The 21,245-nt window shown below is 42.3% G+C and overlaps 1 protein-coding gene across 2 annotated transcripts; it reads right to left on the reverse strand.

Annotated features, from left to right (window-relative positions):
- Window positions 1-6,439: 6,439 nt before the first annotated feature.
- On the reverse strand, window positions 6,440-16,749 carry KCNG3 (potassium voltage-gated channel modifier subfamily G member 3). Of its 2 annotated transcripts, none has more exons than XM_087774793.1 (2): window positions 16,124-16,749; window positions 6,440-7,085 (listed from the first exon to the last, which is right to left on the reverse strand). In XM_087774793.1, exons 1-2 carry the CDS (start codon window positions 16,744-16,746, stop codon window positions 6,440-6,442), a joined length of 1,269 nt encoding a protein of 422 aa, XP_087630919.1. In that variant the 5' UTR covers window positions 16,747-16,749. The 2 variants fall into 2 exon arrangements, with proteins under 2 accessions (XP_087630919.1, XP_087630918.1); XM_087774792.1 differs by having other exon boundaries at window positions 16,091-16,749.
- Window positions 16,750-21,245: the final 4,496 nt, after the last annotated feature.

The raw sequence follows: 21,245 nt of genomic DNA on the forward strand, positions 1-21,245 counted from the left end.
TGGGTTGGAAAGGACCTTAAAGATCATCTAGTTCCAAGCCCCCTGCCATGGGCAGGGACACCTTCCACTACACCAGGTTGCTCAAACCCCCAGCCAACCTGACCTTGAACACTTCCTGGGATGGGGCACCCACGGCTTCTCTGAGTAATCTGTTCCAGTGCCTCACCACCCTCAGAGTGAAGAATTTCTTCCTTGTATCTATCTAATCTAAATCTGCCCTCTTTCAGTTTAAAGCCATTACCCCTTGTCCTATCGCTACGTGCCCTTGTAGAAAGTCCCTCTCCAGCTTTCTTGTAGGCCCCCTTCAGGTACTGGAAGGCTGTTCCCCAGAGCCTCCTCTTCTCCAGGCTGAACAACCCCAACTCTCTCAGCCTTTCCTCATAGGAGAGGTGCTCCAGCCCTCTGATCATTTTTCTGGCCCTCCTCTGGAGCTGCTCCAACAGATCCACATCTTTGCTGTGCTAAGGACTCAGAGCTGAACACAGTACTCCAGGTGGGGCCTCACCAGAGCAGAGTAGAGGGGCAGAATCACCTCCCTCGACCTGCTGGCCACACTTCTTTTGATGCAGCCCAGGATACGGTTGGCTTTCTGGGCTGCAAGCACACATTGCCCGCTCATGTCGAGCTTCTCATCAAGCAATGCCCGAAGTCCTTCTCCTCAGGGCTGCTCTCAATCCGTTCTCCGCCCAGCCTGTATTTGTGGTTGGGATTGCCCCGACCTGTGTGCAGGACCTTGCACTTGGCCTTGTTGAACTTCATGAAGTTCGCATGGGCCCACCTCTCAAGCCTGTCAAGGTCCCTCTGGATGGCATCCCTCTTCCCTCCAGCGTGTCGACCACATCACACAGCTTGGTGGTGCTGGCAAACTTGCTGAGGGTGCACTCGATCCCACTGTCTATGTTGCTGACAAAGAAAGATGTTAAACAGCACCAGTCCCAATACCGACCCCTGAGAAACGCCACTTGTCACTTGGTCTCCACTTGGACATCGAGCCATTGACCGCAACTCTTTGAGTGCGACAGTTCTGTTGTCCATCAGTTGCTGAAGAATAACCTTGTGTAGGTTTAACTTTATTTTTTGGCTCAGACTAACTTCTGGATCAAATATTCAGATTTTCTATTAAGTAAAACTCCTAGGTTCTAAATGGCAACCTTCTCAGTAGCCAAAAATTGTTAAAGGAAAAAAGTTTTTGCCAAGGTACAATACCAATATGAATAGCCACAGAATTCATTTATTAAAAAGAACACATTTTATAAACATTTGTGTTTTGACCACTAGTCCATGAAATATAGCAACAAGACCAGCAAATTTTATTTCGTGATTTTATGCATCTAATTCTGTATTCACACCAAAAAACTCACATTTATTACCTTTTCAAATTATAGTATACGTTTTTCTTTACAGATAACCAAACAATATATAAAATTAATGTTCTATAAAATTATAAACCTTTGCATTTGTAAAGAATAAAGGAGTCTAAAATGTGCAGTTGCAAACATTCACATTTTATTAATTTGACCAAAGACTTATATTCTTCTGTGGCTCTTACAATTTCATGTCAAGCAGATTGTCAGTCTTGGTTGCTCACTGTGCAGCCTTCTTGATGCTTAACCTATCCTGTCATCTGCAAAAGATACTCCCTACTTTGTGTTGCACTTCACAGGCCATACAGCATATTAGTTTTTCAGTATGAACTCAGTGTTTTGTTGTTTCTTCCATATGGGCTGGGGCAGTTCTTCAGCTAGTGTAAACTGTTACAGCTCTAGCAAAGCTGGAAGACCTTTCTCACTAAGTCTACTTATTTAAAACGGGGATCTGTTTTATGTAGCAAGTTTAACTAGCATCAAGTATACTGACCTGCATGTTTGCTTTTACAAACATATAACAGAAAATGAGAGTCAATTTCCTTTTTTAAAATCCTAGTGAAGATTTTTTTATAAAGCCATATAATCTTTTTGCTATGCATAGCTTGCTTAATTTTCCAGCAAATGTCTCCTTAGCAGCTCATTTGAAAGGATAATTCTAAAATTTGCAAGGTACTTCAAATGATCAAACTTTAACCCGTAGTTTTATCCTGAACCTCTTAGGTGCGAGAAAATTCAGAGCACAGCAGACCTTGTTCGTTGTGCTGGTTCCCAGGAAACTGGCGGGTTTGGCTGCTGAATTTAGCTGGCTGGTGTGTGCATATGACCACGTCCTGGCAGACGTGCAGATCTGGTAAGATTTTTGTAGTTGTTACCCAAAGGGGAAGAGACAAGTGTTTTGAACCCATAAGGACTTCAGTTTTATTTTGGAAACACGAAGGTTGAACGCTAACAAAAGCTGAAGACCAATTCCTTTGCAGGCACAAACTGCATACACGAGATGAAAACCCAGTACCTTTTCCTTTAAATACATGGGTATCAAGATGGGCATCTTACATTAACAGGATTTTTATCTTCCTCAAACTTGCTGCTATGTACACCAGGATAAGCCATTGTACAGTAAGAATGAATATCATGTATTTAAATGGCTGATCCCTATGCTGATAAAACTGTTTATACCCATCAGTCAATCAAATTAATTTTTTTTTTTTGGTGGGTATTCATCAAGACAATATTGTTTCCAAGTCTTACATCAAGGGAAATGATAATCATCCATTCTTTGTGATTTTTGGGATGGTACTTCAGGTAGAACTGTAGAAGGAAAATGTATCCTAGACAGCTTTCCATTCCAGTGATTTCATTAATGATCAAATGCTTTTAAGTGGCATGCAGTACCTTGAAGGACTGCAGCCAATATATAGTTCCCAATAGGTCAGTCCTAAGGATTGGACCTAGTATACAACGTATGATTAACTGTTGTCATCAAAACATACAGTGGCAGTTCAAAACTCATTGGCATTGGTTTTAGTTTTAGATGAACAGAAAGGCTGGATCACAATTATATAAGCTGTCTTCATTTATCCCAGTTTTATTGTATTTGTATTTCATCTAATTTGTTCCAACTATAAATGTTTCAGATGTTGAAAGAGGTACTGCCCATGAAGTATTTTATTGTATAGGGTTCAAACTAGCAATGATTAGAAATGATCCAGCTTGTCTTCACTTGGCTTTGAAATGCTGTATTTTGAAACAGAGCGCTGCACCCCATGTCTGCATAAAACATGGTCTCAAGTAAATGTTTTGTAAAACAGTTTCATCTGCTTAAAAGTATGCTTATTTTTGACTACACATATAGTTCAGGTTTTTTAAAGTTCCACTAAAAAAAACACTGGTCCATTGAAAATAAGATGACATATATATTACTAGAAGTCAGGAACCCTATTTACTTGCTATAAAATTCTCTTTTAAGGCTACCGTTGAGATCACGTTACTTCAACTTGGTTTCTAAGGAAACTAAAGTCTACAAGCTGATAACCATACAATAATAAAAAAGAAAAAAAACCCCAAAACAGTCCAGTATCTCTCCTTAGTGGGCTTCCATAGAGAGCAGTTTCAAAATAATATTTTATTATAACTCAAATTAAAAAATACATTAGGTCATTCTGTTCACATTTTGCCATATAAAAAGTGAACATAAGCTGTTAAAAAAAAAAAAAGTACGACTGAAGATAATCTCCACAGACTTACTCCTTTATACGATTATTTTCATTAGATAATCTTTTTACACTGGGAAAGGATTCTTTAGCTGGAAAACGCTTTATAAAGGATCAAACATTTTGTTTGTATACCACATATAGCCTGGATCTTTGAAAACTTCCTGTCCGTAACTGCTTATACAAAATGATTCATGAAGCAAAGTGGTATTCACAAGTTATTATGTCCATTAATTTATATTTTTTCCTTTGTATGGGCATCTAAAGATTAGACTTATAGGTAGTGCTAAAATGCATTTTATTTTGTTTAGAAATCAAGATTGCAACGTACTTTAAAGAATATTCACATTCTGTATGGATTTCAAACTATTGTCACCGTAATGATGGTTTGAGTGTTTTGTGGGAGGAAGGTTGTATCTCAAGAGTACTGGTTTGGTTCAATACAATGCATGGACAAAAGATAAAGTAAGTTTTAAGGAGTTTTATGAAAAACAGTATTTTTTCCCAAGCATTAAAAACAGCATACGAAAACCTGTAGGGCTAAGTTCTTATCTAGGTTTTTTTTTACCCATTTTTAATGGAAGAAAAAAAAACTGGAGCGGAATACAAAAACATAGCGATTTTCTCCTTGAAAATGGTTTTGATACTGTCAAAATAAACTTTTCATTAGAAGATGAAAATGTCATTTTCTTCAACAGTTGTGTTTGGATTGAAGTCTGAAATTTCAGTTTTGTCAAGGAGGAAATTTTTCGTGAGGAGAAAAAAAAAAAAGCCATTTTGACTGACTATAATATATAATATATGCAGGATATATATAGGTACACATGCAGGAATACAGAGCCAGCACCTCCGCTGGTGTAAAACATCTAAGTGTCTCTGAAGTCACAACTTGCCTAACTAACATCAGCTGTGAATCTCACCTAAGAAAGAAATTTTTGCTTATCTCATATTCACCTCTCTGTGGAATGCTGGAGCCGGTTTCTGAACGACATGATTCTGACATAAAAGGCATAAACATAGTAGTACAGGGAACTAGAGCTAACCTTCTGAACACCAGAACGCATCAGTGGCAAGAAACAGAGGTATGGCTGTAATGTTACTTAATAACGTAGTCTTGAAAAACCACTGATGGAAAAGTCAAGCTTGTCTGTAAGAAGGCTACTAAAATTCTTTTCAGGTCTTCAGAAAAATTGTATTTGCAATGTAATTCTTCAAGACTACTTAAGACTAAGACCACTTAAAATGATAATGAATTTTTCAGATTAGAGCCTTCAATGTACTGGTTACTGACCAGTGTGGTAGTTTCATTTGAGTGAGCAATTCCACAGATGTGTTTTCTAGGTGGTACTTATTTTACTTCTAAAGCTTTCAACAAATATCTATATAAAAGATGCTTCTACAGCACAGTAATAGTAAACACGGTATTTTCAGGCAAGCACACCAAATTCAACTATGCTGATGACTCTGAATTTCCATGTTAATAAGAAAGCTCCCTGTTGATGTTTATTGGTACCCAAATTTGTAAAGCTGTACCTTAATGCGTTTTAGTATCTAACTGCACAGTTCTACATAGCAGCCTTTCAGAATTATACTGAACGATGCTGTTAAGCAGTACTACACAAGAAATGTAGTGAACAATATTTCAGAACCTAACTTGATTCATTTTAATTTTCTAGTTACATTGGAGAATATACTGTTTTGCCAAGCGCAACTCACACTTCTATACTTTACTTTCTTTGATATGCTCTGGGTTTTTTACAGTTGTTTTTAAAACTTCCATTAAAGTAAAGCGTATCCTTCTGTAAGGATTGCAGAATTTAAAGATGATGAGAGCCTCATCTGACAGGGAGCAGCTACTCTTGTTTTCCAGTGCTTTCTCCAGACTGTTTCACGTGATGGAAACTTACGATTTGTCTTAGAGAACTTTCACTATGATATATATGTTTAATTAAATGGAGGGGAAAAAAATCTGTGCTTATGAATATATAACTTCAGGTGGATGGAGTTGAACTGAATGTACGTAAAATTTGGATAGCTCCCCCACTAAGCTACCAGAAAATATATTTATCAATGCCTGATTTTTTTTATGCTGATCTTTATAAAGTACAACACTTGCTTCTACTGACGATTTGGTTCCAGAGAAGAAATTAATTGCGGATAAGGAAGTCCTTGCTACAACATTCAGAGGTGCACTTCTTGCACTTCTTTGAATTACCAAATTCAGAGCAATGTCACCGACTTCACTGGTTTTACAGAAGATTCTTGTGCTTCATCAAAGATCAGAATCAGGCCTTAAGATTTTTTGCCCTACAGACCTACATTCTTCATCTTTCCTGAGTTACAGAACCAGCTCTACTCTGTTGTGAAGCTCAAAAGTAGCAGTGATTCTCCTTCAATATCTAATTTGGTTATCTGAATCAAAAGTGGAGATACTTCAGGCAAGAAGTTATCAATGCCTCTATGGAGCATTTAGATATTGAAATCTTTGAAAAACTTCTGCTACACGTTGCTTAGAATAGTATAGGATGTAATTATGGGAATGACAGATCTCAGTGTTAAGCCCATTTTTTGTTCTGCTTTTGTGTGGAAAGGCAAACTGAAGACCAAACTGGCCTGTCTGAGGACTTCTGAATCCTCTTTTGTTATTTTGTTCTCTCAGATTTGAAACATCACTCCCTCTCCCTGCAAGGTGCCCAAGGCAGATGGCCATCCTTCCTGTCTGAATGGTGACGGGCTTTCTCCAGGCTGGCGAGAATGTTGTTCCATAGGACCATCCAGTCAAGGAGGACACGCGAAGGGACCTTCCACCATTCTCTTCTAAGACAAAGCTTAGCAAGCAACTACAACAGAATGCAAGTTTGGTCAATTTAAGAATTCAGCAGAGAGGCTTCTACTGTACCTAGCGGATCGGAACTTGAGCTCATGGTAACATTGCACAAAGCTGTGATAAATGAAAGTGATCGGCAAGGCTAATAAAACAATGCCACTAACCACACAAATTCCTCCAAGAATCCTTCCTGGTACAGTGATAGGACACATGTCACCATAACCAACTGTGGTCATCGAGATGATCACCCACCAACAAGCAGCAGGAATGCTGGCATAATCCTTATTCTTTGTTCCCAAGTCCAGCCCATTTTCAAGAAGCTGGGAAAGTGCGCTGAAAATTGCCATAGCAACACAGATAAAGACAAGGAGCATCACCATCTCTCTGTAACAACGCTTCAGAGTCAGACCAAGTGTTTGAAGGCCAATGAAATGACGAGCCAGTTTAATCACCCAAAAAATCCTCATCATTCTTAAGACCCTCAAGGTGACTCCAGCCCTCTGAAGCTGTGAATTTTCCCCTGTGAAAACTGTCATTAGAACAGAGATGTAGTAAGGAGTAATTGCCAGTAAATCAATGATGTTGAGAGGTCTTCTGACAAACTCACACTTGTTTTTGGAAACGATGAACCTCACAATGCACTCTGCAGTGAACCAGCCTATGCAGATAGCTTCAATTATCCTGTCAAAAGAAACAAAGTACAGTATTTATGTTCTGTGCACAAGCTTTAGTGGATGTTTGGTTTGTTCACAGATACCACCAAACTGACACTCAGACTTTCACAAACGACAAACAGAAAGCCACGCTATTCTTATCCTACGCGTGTAGCACCAGATTTCAGCAATTATCCCGAGGATCTAGTGAGGAGTTTAAAGTGATCATTGCTAAGAAAGATCTCACTCACTGATCATTTTCTTTGAATTATAGATTGCTACTCATCCTAATACTGGGCAAATATGCCTACAAAAACTGGAACCCTACAGGAAATGGTATGCCACCGATGCCAATGTGTAACGTTATCTACAACACTCTTTTTTTTTTTGATTTTTTTTTTGGTTGGTTGGGTTTTGGGGGCTAATTTTTCATTTGCTTTAAATCTGTGAGGCCTGATCCACTTGGGAATGCCAAGGACTGTGGATCAGTGAACTGGCTAGTTATGAACAGCAATGTATAGAACCAGACCGCTAAACTAAAATGGAAGTGAAGGTGGAGTAGGCAGAAATCAGCTTTTGCATTGGATAATTCATGCAAATGGGCTCTTCAGGAACCAACCTAAACCAGTCTGCCTGATTTGCATCCCAAACAAGGGCTTATCTAGAACTATATTCAGAACTTTATAGGTATTGCCACACTAAGTACAGATGGTATTTTATTTTTCATCATTGGGTACACGAAGTAATAAGGTTGTATCCTCCCATCTACCACTGTGTTCTACATTACTGAATTTTTTTCTTTTGTTTTAAATGTAACTCCACCTAAACTGCGTTGCAGCAAAAATGTCAAGGTAACCAAAGCAACAGGCAAGATCATCTTCGTGCCAAATACAAATAATGGCCTTAAGAAAAGAAATCCTGGAAGGTGATTTCAGGATGTTCTTAAATATTTTCAAGTCCCAGTGCAGTGAATGAGACATGAGAGTATCTCAACTTGAAACCAGTAGAACGTAGAAACAGAAGATGAAAATGTTGTTCTAAGATTATTTAATAACTGTTGTGCATGTAGTCTCAAATCTCACATCTGAAAATAACCCTTTTCTTAAGAATTCAGACTGTGCTCACTTGTTTAATACAGGAGGGAATGGAAGCTAATCTTTCCCTCTTTCCTTTGTTTATCTTTTTTCACCAACAGTTTGAGCAAAGAAAAAGCCAGTCACCAATGCCTTCTTATATCAACAGGTCTGAAACCAAACTGACGTGAGACTGGGGATTTGAAAATACTACATACAACCAGAGCTTTTTTTTGCTACTGCGGGGATCCTAACAAGGTAGTGTCTGTAGAAACGTAATGATTTCCAAGTAATAATCTGACTGTCATTTCAAACCTAAAATTTTACTTCCCCAACACATCTGCATAATTTTTACCAGTTCTGAAATCTATTGTTATTGTTAAGACAATGGCCTGTTAGAAAGACAATCTTCTTCTGTAACTGCTGTGATTATACTAATAGACTCTATAAACTAACTTTCATAAAAGTTTCATACACTAAAGTTTTATTTATTTTTTATTAATTTCATTTTATTCATTCACTTTAAGTTTTATGCTAAAAAATGGAGGAAACAGTGATGGTCAGTTGATGTAAAGTCGTAAGGTACACTGTAATTCCAGCCACAGCAAATTTAAATGAACATAAATTAATTACTTAAATAGTTATTCACGTAAAATCAGACCTTGTTTTTCTTGTTTAATGAATAACGAAGTTCTGTAAGCAAGTGGCCTTTCTTCATAAAGGGCTTATAAAACACTTGTTCATGTTAGCACCTTTTGATGGAAAGACCTGTGAATTTCAAAAATAGGTTGCTCTTACGAATTATGTGTTCTCTTAAAAATTAAGCTTATGAAAAAACTAGTGCTTCTTTTAATGACAGTGAGTGATAACTACCTCAGATGTAGATTTAATTTCTTTTAAAAAATGCTCAGATCATAATGTCTTCTAAACAGAAGTCGTGTACAGAATATATGGAAGTTATTGTATGAATGTGGATTATCGTTCCTTTATGTTGAAAAAAATCAAGAAAAAAATGTTAATGGGTAAGTTCTCTCAAATCCTTTTTACACATGATGAGGAAATACCTAAGACTTTCCCTAGTAAAATCAAACAGCAAGATCATGGTAAGGGACACACCGATAAAGTCTGAATGTACTTATACATTGGCGAGGTGAGATCTCATGTAATGATTAAAAGAACAATTGTATCTGGATAGAAAGTTGCAGCCAGGAATATTCAACAATTGCAACAGACTCTATTTCACTACATTTTATGAGATTTCTCTGGTAGTGCTGCCTGTATCCTGTGACATGGAGCATTTAAATCAAAAAGCAATTTGTAATTATACAATTTAAAGCTTTTTCACTCAGTATTTCCTCCTGATGCCCGGATGATGTTGGAAATGTGATTCCTCCATTTTGTCACAAATTAGGCAGGTTATCTCTGAGTCGAGCTTTAAGGAAGTTGGGTCCTGATCGTTGTGCTTCAGTAGAAGTTGTCTTTATGAATCAACATTGATTCAGTGGTCCAGTATAACTTTGGGGAACAGTTGTGCAAGTCAAAATCCATGAAATGTGATCAATCCATTGTTTTACTCTGGCAGTTCCTAGCACAAGAGATACTGTAACTCAGTTATGCTTCAGTAGGAAGGACTGAAGAACCCTTTTATTGTAGAACGGACTTGGAGAGAGCTAAGGAACATCACTGATGCAAAAATGACAAAGCAAGATCAAGACAGTGGGAGATGCATTACCGCCACTCTGTTATATATTGCACTTCCATTTCTCCATTCTACATCTATCCTTCGTTCTCATCAATTATACGCATCCTGGCTAGGGAGAAGATAACGAAGAAGGGTGTCCCTTATTTTTTTCTTTCCTCTCCTTACTTCTTAGCCATCGGTGAAACATTTTTCATTTTTCCCCCCTGTCCACTCCCTTTTGCCTATGTAGATGGATTACAGCAGTCCTGGTGAATCACATAGAAGTGCGTGCTTTGGTGAGAAAAGCTAGAAACCTCTAGCCTGTTGGGAAATCTGGAGTGCTACATACTACGTTTCCACTTTCAGCTCAAGTCTCTTTCCCCCTCTCCTTGTTGTGACTTATCTTTATAGCTAACCTTGTTAATGGATAAATAACATCTAATAAGGAAAGCAAATTTAACAGTTAGTCCTGAAGAGAACTTAACTGAGTATGAAGTTAAAGCCAAATAAAATGCATGCACTCAGAAGATTAAAGTTACTCTATCTTCTGTAATCAATTCTTAAAATATCTGCTGCATATTCACAGGACAGACTACCTTTTATTGCCTATTCCTGGAATAATGCTGTATTAAAATCTATAACTATATAATTAAATCATGAGCTTTATTTGGTAAAATGTAGTACCTACTTTATAAACTTCCATCGCAGTTTTTGGTTGTTTTTTTTTCCCCCATCAGTTCAGTTATAAAATAGCTGGTATTCAAAAAGGAGCAGGGAAATTAAAAACAAACTCATGAAGTGCTTCCTTGAAGATTCCCCACAAAATTTATAAATAATCAGAGAAAATACTAAGTCCTAATTTTTATTCAGTTACAGGTTTTCTCTGCTCAAACGTACTGTCCGTTGTCCCAGACCTAAGCACATCTAAGAGGGTTTTTCCTCCTAAAATTTTGAGCCTCTTGGTACTTAACAGTCCTTAACAAGCCTTTGTGAGCCTCGTTTCTACTGTAATCCCATCATTGTTCAATTTTCTGTTCCATCTGATAACTTCCTTTCAGAATAAGCTATTTTATCTACAAGGAGTTAAACCACTTCAGAAATTATTTTTTCAATCACTAACAAGACTAGCTTGTTATTACTAAAAAAATCATATTGCGAATGTCTTAGAATATTTCAACTTAGCATTATGCTTTGCCCCAGCATGCCAATTTGTATACTTTAAATATCCCCTGGTGAGTTGGTTGAAATCTAGCCAAAATATTTGTTAGTGGCACTATTATCTATTAAGCTTGTAAATAAAACATACACGTCAACGGGACACATGAGGAAAACAGATGATACGATTAAAGACAGTATATGACAGGATTAAAGTCTGTCAGCACTGATTTGTTAAATTGTTGCTAAAGCCTATTTCCATGTAAAGCACATTAAACCTGAAAAACATCCAAGCAGTAGCCAGAATGATCAAATTCCTGCTCAGGAAGACTCCTAGTCATTCCAGCAAATGTCTTTTTTTTTTTTTTCAATCCTTTTGAAATGAACAGGGTTTCTGTCTCACTACAAACTGTAGAGTAAGGGCCACAGAACAGCTAGTTTCCCTGCATTAAAAACCCTGCTGGCTTTTTTTCCATTCTGTCCCTGCTTTGGTAGCAATAATATGCCTGGATGCATTAAACTCCGATGCCTTATGTGGGAGGCTGTAATGACCCAGCACTCCCCAGGGAAGGGGAAATGCCTGTCACAGCTCTCAGGGGATACCCGGATATGAACATCTCGAGCCCTGGGGTCCTCAGCATCTTTTCCATATGCTTGGAACACGAGTGGCACCTAGCCCTGGTGAGTTCGTTAAGGTTCTCCTGTGGCCAGGCAGTCGTACACGTCTGTTCTTTGTATTATCTTTATTTTTCAAAAAGCTCATAAATTCATTAGAAGAATCCACGTCCATGTTTATAACTTAGGTCTGTAGTTCCATTCTTCACCTTCAGCCTACTGTTTCAACTTGGCAAAAATGCAGTCTTCAGGTTAGATCTTACCCAGGAAAGAAGTTCTTATTTTTTTTGAACAGATGTTGGATGTGAGCACTTGGGTGTTCTGAAATTCCACCACCATAAAGGAATAATGATTTTTGTGTGTCTAAAATTCAACATTTTAAGCTGTTGTTTTGCAGAGAGGAAAAAAAGCCTGCTGGCATCTGTTGAGAGATGCTGGTTGGATAAGTTACTGTGTTTATTTGCTTTTGCTTAAGAACACAGCAATCATACAGGCTTGATAAGCAAGTGATTCTTTCAATACAAATTTAATCGTGATTAGGAAGTGGAAAAGGGGCAACAGTCTCTCCTTTGTGCTAACAAGCTACTCGTATTTAGCATTAGAAAAATAGTTTAAATGCAGGCAGACAGAACTGTGCTGGCACTAGGTCGAGCAGCTTCAGATGACTTCCTATTACAGGCTTGAGAAGCTCTCCCCAAAAGATTATGCTTACGATCAGTGTATGGACGGGTCCCTGATCAGAGACTCGCAGTATGCATCTGTTGGCACAGTTCAGAGGAGAGCAAAGATGACTTGAAATTGCCAGAAGCAACAGAAGGGGGGACAGGTGTCCCTGCTGTCTGCTCCTAAACTGTGCAAATCTGATGCAAATCTTTAGCTCAAAGTGAAACGTGCCAAGGCAGGGAAGAGAGCAAAAATCTTTAAAATGCAAGAAATTTAATAACTCATCCCTCATCCTGAGAACGGACCTGGGGAAGGCAATCCCTCTGCAAATCAGGGAATTATATTGTCAGTGTCTGTAAGACCTGTGAAATTCAGAGGTCAGAGTCCCCATCCCTCTCTCCTGCAAAAGGCTTACTTAGGGAGTTCTCTGTTGCCCTCTAAAGGGTGTTACTCCGAAGGACCAGAAATAGCCGTAGGCTGTTCACCCTTGGAGAGTGTGGTCACCATGAAAAGTCATAACAAGGTAATGGTTTCTGAGAAGAGTTTGGTGGGCTCGATTCCTCTTCTGGTGAGGAGGTGTTCATATGAGAAAAATAAACACAGCTGGTATTAGCTGGCAGCTGCAGTAACCCTCACTGCAAACCTCATTAAAGAGGCTGATTTTGTAAATGACAGAGTTGGTGACCCCCTCGCTTCTAGCGCTGATGTCCAGGTAAGCTGGAGACACGCTGCTAGAGCTGTTTTCACTACAGCTGCCCAAAGCCGTTCCGGGGACGGCTGCCACAGTTCAGCCACAGAAATTACCCAGGTGGCACCTTTCTGAACTGTAACATAACCTCCAGGGAAGGACAGGGGGTTTTATTAGCAAGCATGTGAGAGACTAAAAATAACAAAGTTGCTGAATTTCATGAGGCAGTTCTCCCCTCTTCTCAAGCAGTGGCTTACGCTATCTAAATAGTCAGTTACATCCAAAATCTACAGCCTAAGGACTTCTAGATAAGCCCATGCAATTTTCATTTCTAAAACTTTTCAAAATATGTTCTTAGAATAATGTAGTCTTCATACTAGTAATTACACTGCCATGTGAGTCAAAACTCACTTGCATACGGCATTAATGTCACAATTTCTCTTGACCCCAAAAAATTAAATTATTGTATTATCATGTTACATAGCATTTCTTTATTTCGATAAGGAATCTTGGTTAATAAACAGAAGACAGATTTTGGCTTCAAACTTTTAAATGTATCAGAAACTAGTGGCCAGATTTTTTAAAGCCTTCTCACCCAAGATGGACAGTATTGCCAGAGTACGCAATCCCAGACACTCCTGTGTGATTTCTGTGGTCAGACCTTCAAATAAGCCACTTAGCTGATTAGGTTTTGAAAACCTAACTCATTTTAAATGAAATAACTACAAAGAAAAGAAAATATAAACAAATAAAGGGAAATAACGCCAGATGACAACTAGGCATGTTAGGTCAAATCCTATGGCATGTCTAAGGTAGTTGTAACTAAACTGGATCACTCACTCAAAAGCAACTGGAGCTCACACCTTTTTTTCCCAGATGTAACAGGCTTTTTAGTCATGGTGCAGCATATGCAATGAAGAAAGCAGTGGCTCCCATGAGAGAGCAAGGCCACCTCAGCAGGTGACCAGCTGCGGACAGAAAGGAACACGTTGGTATCTGTTCTCCATGCGTTCGCCATTAAATTGCTATCGGTTCCTGTGCGGTGAGAGCACATGGCGTAAGTCACACGTGAAGTGAAACAGCCTGTATGGGTGTTTATATGCGACAGACTTTTGCAAGAAGGTGGTTAGAAACCATTCAGCCACAGCTTTTACGTCTCTCTCTCTTTCTTTGTTGCAATTCCATGGAGTACTACAACCAGTACTGAAGAAACTCACCCTACCATTGATAGTGGTCCTTCTGGTTTTAAAAGCAGCCCTCGCTGCCCTGTGAGGCGCTTGGCTGCACTGTACCTTACAAGTATTTAGGACCTTATCCTTCAAACACTTGGCATACAATATGCAATCCTTCAGAAGAGTAAAATTATGTGTGTACATAATACACACATGTTCTTGAAGACAAAGGCACTATGAAAGAAAAATTACGCATCATACACCTTGTTCCTCTGCAAGTTCAACTCTTTCAGCAAGAGAAAAATTGTTATTGACTCCCACACCATGGAGACTTGAACAAAGATATGACCGATGCCATTAATGCTGTGGTAGCGTTGCATCTATTTTTCCCTGTCTGTTGGGGGTATCTGAGCAATTTGCTGCCTTACAAAAAGATCACCCAGAGCATCCACCCTTTGAAATAACCTTGCAAAGCTTAAGTAAGGCTATTTAACTGGAAGAACCTGTAAGAGCAACTTTTGACATATCTGAATCTAAGCAGGAATCAACAGCTGCTCAACCTGTATCTGCTTTCTTTTTGTTCATGCAATTAATTCTTTGGCTCAGCTACAGTGAGAAATACAGGTGTAGTTTTCCATTAAGCTAATGGAAACTATGAAAATACTTTCCAAGGAATTAATTTGGCTACTAAGATATAATATATCACATTCCAATTAACTCTATGGTAAAAGATGATGATTTCACAATGACAAGGCTGTGATTTCACTGTAGGGCCCCTTCAGCAGAGCAGAAGCTGGAAACTTTGTTGAATATCCTGTCTAAAAGAAGGGAGAAGCTAGCAAATATAAGAAATGTTTACTTCTTTCTTTATATGTCAGTTTTATTTATGGGAGAAATCCTGCCAGAGTGGTTTTGATTCTGTTCTCTAGGGAACAGGAGAGCAAGCGAGCAAGTGCAACAATACTTAAGTCAGCAGAGTTGCATCGATGTAACCCTAAGCTGAGGTCACAAAGGAGATGAAAAACGGTTTGTTCTTACTAGTAGTAAGGCTCGGGATTGAGCCTTATACCCCATGCCCTGGTTTCTGCAACTGTTTTGCAATCTTTAGTGTGCTTATACACGTTTTATCTAAAGGAAATGTAAACATGTTACATTCGTACACTGGGGCGCTTCTGTGATGCGTTTGCAAGAGCTTAATGCGCAGTCTGATCATCTCCTGTGTTCCCCACATAGAGAATCTGAGACGGAAAGAGGAGCGGGGGTAAGGCTGTTCCTACATACAAGATCTTGCAAGAGCAGAACCGTAACAGGCGCTGGATCTGCTCCAGCAGAAGGACCTGTATGAACACACGCAGACTACATACGGGATTGTGCTTTTCCCAAAGGAAAAGAGAAGGGAATTGCATTTTTTTAGGGTTTTATTTCCCTTTTTTCCCCCAGTCGTAAGGCCGTGTGATTTCCCGAGTGTTTGAACTTCTCTATGTGGGTAAGGAGTCCCGTGGCTCCTACAAGGGGGGACACAGGAGCTCCGAGATCCCGCACAGGCGGAGGCACCCTTACGGCGAGGAGCAGCCGTATTCCGATGGCAGCTGCTGCGCTCAGCCTGCCCCAGCCCCAGCCCCGAGCCTGCCCCAACCCCAGCCCCGACCCTGCCCGCCGGCCCCGGGCTGCCCGCAGCACGGCTGCTCCCTGCGCCCCCGGGGCGGCCGCCCTGCCCGCCGCCGGGCTCCGCGCCCGCGCCCCTCCCCGGCACACCGAGCCGCCGGGCGCCCGGCGGAGCCCGGGGGGAGCCGGAGCTGCAGGGCAGCGCCCGCTCCCCCGAGACGCCCCCACCGCCGCCCCCGGCTCCCCAGCTCAGGGCCGGAGTTGGAAGGCGATCTCCGCCGGCGGCGGCGGCTACAGCTACGGACCGTCAGGACGAGGGGCAGGACACACTGGACGGGACACACGGGGACCGGACAGCGGGAAAATAAAGGATCCTCCTACCCTGAGGGCTCCCTCACTGACTCTGCTGTGTACCTGCTCTGCTCCTCCACGCTGCGGTTCTCCGGCGCCCGCCACTCGGGCAGGGTGCTGGCGCACAGCACCACCATGGACACGATGACGAAGAGGATGGAGACGGTGGCCAGGACCTGGGCGGCCACGGAAGACGTGGGCTCCTCGAAAGTCCTCCTCATCCTCTCCAGCCACTTCCCGCCCTCGGCTCCCGGCGGCCGCCGGCCCTTGCCCTCGGGGCCGCCGCCCGCCTCCCCCGGCGGCTCCTCCGCCGCGTAGTAGGTGCAGGTCTCGGACATGCGGTCGTCGAGGCGGCGCTGGCAGCAGTAGTCGAGGTGGGAGCCCTCCAGCCCCCAGTAGATCATCTCGTTGTAGAAGGAGAGCTCGCACATGTGCGGCACGAAGCGCAGGTGGCCGTGCCGCACGTACAGCATGATGAAGCCGAAGGCCTCCGAGTGCCGGTCGAAGAAGTACTCGTTCCGCTCCCGGTCGTAGTCGTCGCACACCTCCAGCACGTCCTGCTCCGAGAGGCAGCCGTGCAGGCGGCTCACCCGCCGCAGCGGGAAATCCTTCAGCACCTCCCGGGAGAAGGAGTACCGGGTGCCCCCGACGTTCAACACCACCGAGGGGCCGCGGCCAAAGTTCATGGCTTGGGCGGGACGGAGGAGGGGAAGGGCGGGCAGGGCAGGGCGGCGAGGCGGGGGGCAGCGCGGGCGGCGGAGGCTGCCCCGGCTCCGGCTCCGCTCGCGCCGCTGGCGGCTCCCGCTTGGCGACGGGGCGGGGAGGGAGGGAAGGCGGGAGAGGCGCCGCTGCGGGCGCCCCAGCGGCCGCGCAGGCGACGGGGCGCGGCGGAGGCTGCGCGTCCCCCCGGCGATGCCGCTCGCAGGTGCGGCCGCGGCCTCAGCACCGGCGGGCGGGCGCCTCGGCGGGGCCCCGCCGGGGCGGGGGCGCGGCCGCGGGCATGGCGGGGCGGCGAAGCTCCGCGCCCGGCGCCGCTCCGCTCCGCTCCGCCGGTGCCGGCTGGCAGGCGAGCGGGAGGCGGCGCGGCGGCGGCGGGGAGGGGACACGCCCCCTTCCCCGCCCGCGCACATGGCGGAGCGGCGCGGAGCGGAGCGGAGCGCGGGGAGCTGTGGCGGGATCCCGCCGCCCCCGCCCCCTCGGGGACCCCTCCGGGCAGAGGGCTTCGGCTGCAGCGGGGGAGAGCCCGTCCTCGCCAGCCCCGCTGCCCGCCCCGCGAACTGGCACTTGGGCGAAGTTGTCCACCATCAAACCCAAGTAACGCTTTGGGGGCGTTCTTCCCCCCCAAAAAAAGCTGAGAGCGAAGCGTTTGCGCCCGACGCCGGTCGCTCCGTGTTGGAGGCAGCCGGCTGCCAGCGCCCCTCGCTCCCGTCTCGTTTGTCTCCCGCCGCCCTTCGTGCCGGGGCGGCGGCGGGCCGCAGCGGCCCGGCTTTCCTGCAGAACGCGGGTTTCTGTGGAAAGGACGTCCCCTCCACACCCCCCTGCACACCTGGATGGGGAGACACTTCTCTTTTTCCTCCTCACATAGTGTATGGACAGCAGGAAGAGTCAGGTGCCTTAGGCAGAGCCTTCTTCCCTTCTTCTACCACTTCAGTCTCCTGTCTGTCCTCCTGCAGCTTCCTACGTTCTTGTGTCCTACACCCATCTACAACATTAAAACATGCATCAGCTGGCACGACCCTGTCTGCTCTCTAAAGCCTTGATTACATTATGTACAGGGAGTTCTTCATTTCCACTACTGATTTTTTTTTTTTTTTTTTTTACCCTAATATGACAGTTCTCCAGGCTGAGGTATTTTCTAGGCTTATTTACATCTGGAGCATCATGGGGTAAAATCGCCCAAGATACAGCTCTCCCTTTCAGCGAGGTGCTTCCAGTTGCGAATGTGCCTCCAGTTGCCAGGAGAAAGGGCAGGTGAGTATAGCCTTTGAAAACTAATGCTGAAGATTCATCGCTCAAGCGCTGTGTCTGCAAAAGGACATTCAGGTTAAAACAATGTTTTACCATCCCTGTTCTTTGTCGCTCTAGACATATGTACTCGTCTTTATGGGTTGGGCTTGGGGTTTTGTTTTGTTCTTGTTGCTGCCATGTTACTTTCTCAGCTGAGATTTGTAAGGCACATTTCGGTGTATCAAAATAAATGGATAGTCATCTAATTGTGTAATAAAAATTATTGTTTTAAAGGAGAATGGGATTAAGCGCTACTATGTTTAACCTTGTTTGTCATCTTCTAAAAAATACTTCGAGAGAGATTCGAAGAAATGCCCGGGTTACCACGAAGAAAATTCTGCAAGCTCTGCTATGGTTGCTATACAGAATATCCACTAGAGGTCACAATTAGTCATTTTTCTCTGATCATTTACTGAGAAGACGAGAAACCCACCCGAACTCCAATTAGAAAATGTAGCGAAGTATACGCGCCAGCGTGTTGTTCCACAGTAAGGTCATTTTTGACCTCTCTGTAGTCATGCTGGTGTCTGTCTTCACTGAGCTGGAAAGGTTTTTGCTTCCAGCAGCTGCATTCAGTTAAGGTATCTTGGCTGCCTGTTAATTTTATAAGCAACAAACACTGTTTTAAACCTCTTCACCTTCCTTTGATGTGTATGCTTCTGTATTTCATTCTTTCAGGAACAATTACTAGAATATCTGTTAAAAAAAAAAAAAATAGCAAAGCCTGAGAGTGATGATGAGTTATCCAGGTGCTTCTGGCTTTGCAATTTGGCATGCTTCCTGCTCCGTATGTTTTAACCCCCTTCATTCCACGTAGGGAGCTTACAGAGGAAGAGAGGAGAGTACCAATAACATGGCCTGAAGACATGCATTTACTAACTGTATAGAAATATGGGTTGAAGTGTATGTTCTGGAAGTCATTTCAAGACAAACAAAGCTTTATGTGCTGTGTTGTGAAGCTGTGTGGCAGGACAGGTAAAGTGCTGGGCTGACGAGACTTTAAAGCACATCACTCGAAGCATTGTAGGTTGATTTGATGCCTATTTCTGGTTTTCAGGTTTTTTTTTTAAATATAGAACACAATAACTTCTTCCTTCAGAATAACATTGTCAAACTTTCAACGTAAGCAAAGCTAACCTGACAATAGCAATGCTTTTTCTTTTTTTACTCTGTAGTCTGGCATGTTCAAATTTAGTTATTTTTGTTATAATTGCTGACTTTCAGTTGAGGAGATTTGTTCTAGTAAGCTGGTGTCAATAGCTGTAAACACCACCTTCTCGCACCAGGAGCAGCAATTTATTGGGAACAAAACCTCAGACTTTAGACAGGATTTGTAATTTTCTAGTAAGTCTTCTGATTTTTGGCATTTTGAGATTGGCCACCCCACTGTAGTTGTGAAATAGCTGGTTTATAGTACGTTTGTGGTAATTCAGATTGTTTCATGGGAATTACTCAGAATTTACAAGTGTCAGTTCAGTGGTTGTCATGGTATATCTGTCTTATTTTCCAGGAAACTTTAGTGAGTGTAACCTTCTTTTGTTGGTGTTGAATTTCATGAGTGAAAGTCTCAAGGAATTTGAAAAATAGGATGGGGAGCCTGAAAGAGACAACACACTGAAGACTTTGTGTGACTGTAAGCAAAACACTGAGTAATATATTAAGAAAAAGACCTTTTTAAAGGCTATTGTGGGGAAAAAAGTATGTTTGAAAGTTCCAGCTGTCCTGATTTGAAAGATGGTACCTAATTAGTAAAAAACAAGTGAGCAAATAAATCCATTTAAATAGGTCAACATAGAAATTAGTAAAGAGTATTCAACCTACATGTTAAAGTATGAGGTGTAAAGTGAATCTTTAGAAGGACTGTGCTGGCTAATAATCTAAAATATAATAGAGACCTCTTGCAGGTAGTTGAGTTCAGGTGGTTGGGGGGTTGTTTTGGGTTTGGTTTGGGTTTTTATGACCTGGAGATACATCCTGGGATGTTGAATCAAAGCAATTACTCTTTTCCCGGTGTTACAGTTGTTATCCTTTGCTGCCCGGGAGGAACTTCACCGTTAATAGTCATTACGTAAAAATAGCTTTCTTTGTGTCAACACTTATTTTCATGGCTTGCACTGTGCTATTGCATCCTAGGGGTATTTAATGAACTTGAAATATTTTCTACAGTTTCCCAATCTTTCTGGCCCCGCGCTGAGACCATTGGTCTGTGTTTTGAGTGCAGCTCTATGTTTGTTTTTAGAAAAGAGATTCTTTACTTGCATGTTGTGTGTGAAGAAAGTGGTGTATTCTGATGGCAGGCATTTTTTTATAACTCGGGATGAGATTCTGTTCCTACTGAGGTAGCTACTGAGTGCTGTTGACTTCAGTGCAAGCAAAATTGGCTTTTGGTGGGGTGTCTTCTGTCAGGAATCTCTGTTATTTTTATGACCACAATACATAGGAACTCTAGCTGCGGGGCAGGTTGCCGTGATGATAGACTTGTACACACAGAACAAAAAGATCTTCCTGGCCAGGGAGTATACAGTATGTGACATGTAAAATTGGGGGGGGGGGGGGGGGGGGATGACACACCCCAATGCTTTTTGGTATTAAACATACTGCATTTGGCCGTATCTAATTACTTGAAGAGGCAATGCATAAAGACTAGAACAAATGCTTCAAAAGGTTCTGCATGCACAGATGGACTACAGTTTGCATTTATCTTTAGTTTAGGTCTTGGGGAAAAATGGTTTCAAACTGATGTTTTTTCTTTAATCAAACTTCTCTGCAGCAAAGCCCCTCTACTTCAGTGTGATTTGTGGGCTACGTAGAAACCTTCAGGAGATGAGCCTATTACCACATATAATTACCAAACAGTCTTATGACAGATGCAGTTTGGATTGTCAGTGGCACCTGACATAAGAGTACAAGTTCCCTTGTCACTGAGGCACTTATAAAAATCTGAATAATTTTGAATATGAATGTTTCTAAAAGTGGATGAATGACATTTAGTAGGGAGCTGGGTATTCACATATATATACATGTGCACAGAATACAATCTGTAGTTGACATTTATAATTAGACTAACTTATTTCATGAAACATGCTAACAATTTGGGAAATTTCGCTGTGAACAATTAATATTTGATACTGGAGACTCGATGTATTTGTAGGTCAGACTGCGAGCTTTTTTTTAATGT

The sequence above is a fragment of the Nipponia nippon genome, unplaced genomic scaffold (assembly GCF_047370975.1).
Source record: "Nipponia nippon isolate SJK-2023a ecotype South Korea unplaced genomic scaffold, ASM4737097v1 scaffold_4, whole genome shotgun sequence".
NCBI classification, from domain to species: domain Eukaryota; kingdom Metazoa; phylum Chordata; class Aves; order Pelecaniformes; family Threskiornithidae; genus Nipponia; species Nipponia nippon.